General features: G+C 39.5%; 1 protein-coding gene across 3 annotated transcripts; it reads right to left on the reverse strand.

The window, feature by feature from the left end:
* Positions 1 to 573: 573 nt before the first annotated feature.
* Positions 574 to 3,539, reverse strand: dap1b (death associated protein 1b). 3 transcript variants are annotated; one of them, XM_066640992.1, is made up of 5 exons: positions 3,418 to 3,495; positions 2,025 to 2,196; positions 1,691 to 1,778; positions 1,338 to 1,401; positions 575 to 1,171 (listed from the first exon to the last, which is right to left on the reverse strand). In XM_066640992.1, exons 2-5 carry the CDS (start codon positions 2,083 to 2,085, stop codon positions 1,055 to 1,057), a joined length of 330 nt encoding a protein of 109 aa, XP_066497089.1. In that variant the 5' UTR covers positions 2,086 to 2,196; positions 3,418 to 3,495; the 3' UTR covers positions 575 to 1,054. The 3 variants fall into 3 exon arrangements, with proteins under 3 accessions (XP_066497090.1, XP_066497089.1, XP_066497091.1); XM_066640993.1 differs by lacking the exon at positions 2,025 to 2,196 and having other exon boundaries at positions 574 to 1,171; positions 3,406 to 3,517; XM_066640994.1 differs by lacking the exon at positions 2,025 to 2,196 and having other exon boundaries at positions 578 to 1,171; positions 3,418 to 3,539.
* Between the last annotated feature and the right edge of the window lie 804 nt (positions 3,540 to 4,343).

Consider the following 4,343-nt stretch of genomic DNA (forward strand, 5'->3'; position numbering starts at 1 on the left):
CATTCTCAGCGCTGCAGTGACACTGACGTGGTGGTGGTGTGTTAGTGTGTGTTGTGCTGGTGTAGAGTGGATCAGACACAGCAGTGCTGCTTGAGTTTTTAAACCCTGTGTCCACTCTCTGTCCACTCTGTGAGACACTCCTCCGTCGTTGGTCCACCTTGTAGATGTAGAGTCAGAGACAGTAGCTCATCTGTCGCTGCACAGTGTGTGTCGCTCGTCCTCTAGTCCTTCATCAGTGACACAGGACGCTGTCGGCTGGATGTTTTTGGTTGGTGGACTGTTCTCGGTCCAGATACTGAGGGGTTTAAAAACTCCAGCAGCACTACTGAAATTTAATAAACACAAAGGCTGGTCTCATGTGGAAAAGCTACCATTATAAACAAACCCATACTGGTTCAGGGCCAACTTTAACAACACAGGAAACTAAGCCGTAGAGTAGCTCAAGGAGTAACATGACAGAACTGATTTCTGTGTCAGTCTCAATCACATTTAAAGGTGTGGCTGAAAACTGATGTTTACGGTTCACCGAATTTCCCATTACATCATTAGTCAAAGGAAAATGAATAACAGACATTTCAGAGAAGGGGGAAAACTCTTTATTGCAGAATATAACTTTTTTTTTTTTAAACTCCAGAAATATGCTTGTATTTAATATAAACTGCAGAACATCTCCAAATGCTACCCACTAAAGCTGATTTGATGCAATGCCTTGTTTATTTACTCAATCAGTAAACACTAGTGCACATCAGAACGGTCACAAGTAACAGGATCGTCTACTGAGATTTATTCCACATTGATTACTTAAGAATTCAAACATGCACAGAAAGGCACAGAAAGAATGCAGACGAAACAACATACTGCAGCAAACTACACGTTTAATCGAACATATACACGTTTAAAGCAGATGCTACCAAGTGACAATGTAATTTGAAGTTTTTTTTTTATTATTTATTTTTTTGGGGCAATTCTGAGGTCCTTGCTGCGACTCATTCATCTGAAGCTCACTTCCTGTTGAACACAGCTACCCACATCCTCTGTAAACAGCAATATCAGCTCAACACTTGCGGGGCTGCTGAATGAAGAAGAGCCGCCGTGCGTGCGGTTTCTCTACACTGGGTCTGACCCTGTGGTGACGCCCAGAAACAGGAGTCTCAGGGAAATCATGGCCCAGCTGCAAGAGCAAACACCACAAATCACTCTGGTGCATCGCTGTATAGTGTGTAAAACATGAATATAAAAGTAGACACCCATCGCCTAGAAAACCCATCAGCTTACATTACTGTGAATTAGTTCCACTCTATTTAATACTAAGATACAACTAGCTGACACAAACCTACCTTTCCCAGTGGACCTGAAATTAGAATTCCAATCTGCTGCATCCGGGAATAGACCGTCAGCAATCTGCACACACAGTTATTTTAAGACTCCATGTACAGTGGACCAAGACACTGCTTTCATGCATTCACACATTTCTAATAACGCATGCACTGAGAATGTATGCAAATTATCCATCAGTACTTCACCCTGTGCTATAAGCAGTTACAGTTCAGTGTTAGAAGTGCTGGGAAATCATAAAAGCATCTGAAAGCTGAGCTACTGTTTACTGCTTGTTTTTAATTATGTAGAGCATGCAGCTAAAGCAGTGGAATCTGTACAGAACGCAACACAGCTGTGAAATAGTTAACCTTGCCTGGGTTTGTCTGGTCTCTTGCCTTCTTTCTCTTGGATTGCAGTATCCTCACTGCTTTTCTTAACCACCCTTTTTCCTCCTGCCTTCACTGCCCATAAACAGAAGGAAGGAAAAAAAGAACAATGAAAAAAGCTGTACCTTAAATGCAGATATAGGTCACGGTTCCGTCCACACCCATCTTGGACAAACTGTTTAAACAAAGTCTGAAAGGCTTAAGCTCAGTAATTCAGTACTTGCCATTAGCAACACAACCCTCAGAGTACGACAACTCCTTTAGAAATATTACAATACACAATATACACACACAAATAGTGGAAGAAAATAAATAAATAACCTGTATACATGCTCTGAAAGGCCCAATTACATGCAAAACTCTTCAGGGTGTTGTCAAACATCTAAATCTTCTAATAACTCCAGTCTGCATGGTTAAAATCATTTGTGGTATGCCCATCTCCACAGGCCCAGTGTACATAGTGTTACTGGAGTTGGGTGGCTGCCTAAAGAGCCTGGGGCAAAGAGAGATACCATACAATTTAATAAAATTGTCGGTTTTAAAGCAAATTAAGCTGCTATTTTCATTTTAATTCATACTTATATCTGTCAGTAACTACAATAATGTGGAATATTCATGGAGGTCCATTAAGTGGTGCCTAGCCTTTAATGTTCATCTTATGTGCCATTGAAAATAAAAAGTTGTTCTTAATGAATTGGCTGGTGAAATAAGTGGTAAATAAAATTTAAAAATGAAGTTTCTTTGCTTCCTCTCAAACAGAGCCTCCATTTAAAAGAAAAGGCGATAAGCAGTAATTATGTAATCATTATGCAACAGTGACCCTGAACTGACATCACAGTTATCCAATTAACCATTTACCTGCTTTCTCAAAGTCATTAATGAATCAATTATCCACGCAGATGCTGCAATAAACAGGTCTGGTGTTAAAGAGCAAACTGTAGCAAGGATCACTACAGGAAATGGAGATTATGGTGTTTAAATGGCTATTAAATTTATGGATTTTTCTCTTTTTATTTCCCCACTGACGTCATTTATTTGGGCATGTCTTAATTCCTTTACGTTCTTGTTTTTCCTCATTTTTGAACGTAAACAACGGGGATAAAACCCAAGTCACTGCCTTGTTCCAAACACAGCACAGAAGTTGTGTTAATAAACTGCTGAACACTGAACAAAGGATATTTGTCATCAAAGAAACAACAGATTCAGGAACTGTACAGCATTGTTTTTACAAAATAAACTGATTCGAATTCGCATCTTTTGTTTACATTCTGCATAAAATTCGAATTGCAAAAAGACAGGAAACGACTATTTTCCTTCATATGTGCAATTTATAAGTGTTTAAACACGACGACTTGAAGACGACAAGGAACTGCATCTTCATCCGCTTTCGAAATCCGCTCAAACCGAAATGTGATTTTGTTTTTCAAGTTGTTTTCCACTTTCACTGTTAGTTGTTCGCCACAGGTCACGGTACGCTACGGAAAACCGGGAAAAGGTTTCACCAAAACACCCCCAAACACGACTTAGCGCTTTAGTCTGTGTCACGAAGTGTTTATCGATGATAAAAACAATCTTCATCCTTTCGAAAAACTCTCAACAGACGTCCGTCCTCACATCGACACAAAAACACCGCCAACAACAACAACAGAAAACACAAGAGTGCCTTAAAACGCAAACGGAGGCTAAATAAGAGTCTACAAACACAGTATCAGACCCGCAGGAGGATGGCCAGCCTTCAGAGTCAAAGTATCCTTCATTCCAGCTTTGGAGAGTTGTTCAAGATTCGTGAACTTCAGCTGTAACTAAAATCCGCCCCCTCTGCTCCTCTCTTTATACACACACACACACACACACACACACACACACACACACACATACACACACACACACACACACACACACACACACACACACACACACCACACTCACACACACACACACATTTGTTTCCATTATATTGTGGGGACTTTGCATAGCCACTCATGTAGAGTATTAACCCTTTCATTTCAAAACCTTTTTTTTAAACTTTGAAGTTGTTAACTTTAATAACTTTATGCTATTTATTTAATAAGGTTAATAACCTTAACCATAACTTATGCTCTAGTATAATCCTAACTTTAACCTTATTCAGATTCAAACATTATTCTAACTTTAAAACTTAAACTAAAATAAAATATCCATGTAATGTGGTGTAAGATTAGGTTTTGGTCATTATCACACACACACACACACACACACACACACACAAACACACACACACAAACACACACACATGCACACACACACAAACACACACACACAAACACACACACATAAACATACACACACAAACACACACACACACACATTTATGTGAAAAAGGAAGCAGCTAAATGTGCTGCAGATCTTTTAAACCCCTCATGCGAATGTAACTGAGGCACCTGCAGCTACAGCCGTCACTAAATAAGATCACCCTACAATGTGTGGTTTTCTTGATGCTAGTGTTTTACTTTCACTTATATCTGTGTGAACATAAAACACTCAGTGGGGGCCACATTCTCCATGCATGAGGAAAATCATTTGCATACCAACACTTTTAACAATAACTCTGGAATAAGTGTATTCTGCAAAAGTTTGTGTGTGTGTGTGTGTGTGTGTTTG

This window comes from Hoplias malabaricus, chromosome 12, assembly GCF_029633855.1.
Source record: "Hoplias malabaricus isolate fHopMal1 chromosome 12, fHopMal1.hap1, whole genome shotgun sequence".
In the NCBI taxonomy this organism is placed as follows: domain Eukaryota; kingdom Metazoa; phylum Chordata; class Actinopteri; order Characiformes; family Erythrinidae; genus Hoplias; species Hoplias malabaricus.

Bases quoted from the DNA above. Each gene is read 5' to 3' on its own strand.
- dap1b (XM_066640992.1), bottom strand. From the start codon at position 2,085: ATGTTTGACAACACCCTGAAGAGTTTTGCATGTAATTGGGCCTTTCAG. The intron at 1,779-2,024 runs GTTATTTATTTA...GTTTATGGGCAG, and splicing joins CTTTCAGAGCATGTATACAG to TGAAGGCAGGAGGAAAAAGG. The intron at 1,172-1,337 runs GTAGGTTTGTGT...TTGCTCTTGCAG, and splicing joins TTTCAGGTCCACTGGGAAAG to CTGGGCCATGATTTCCCTGA.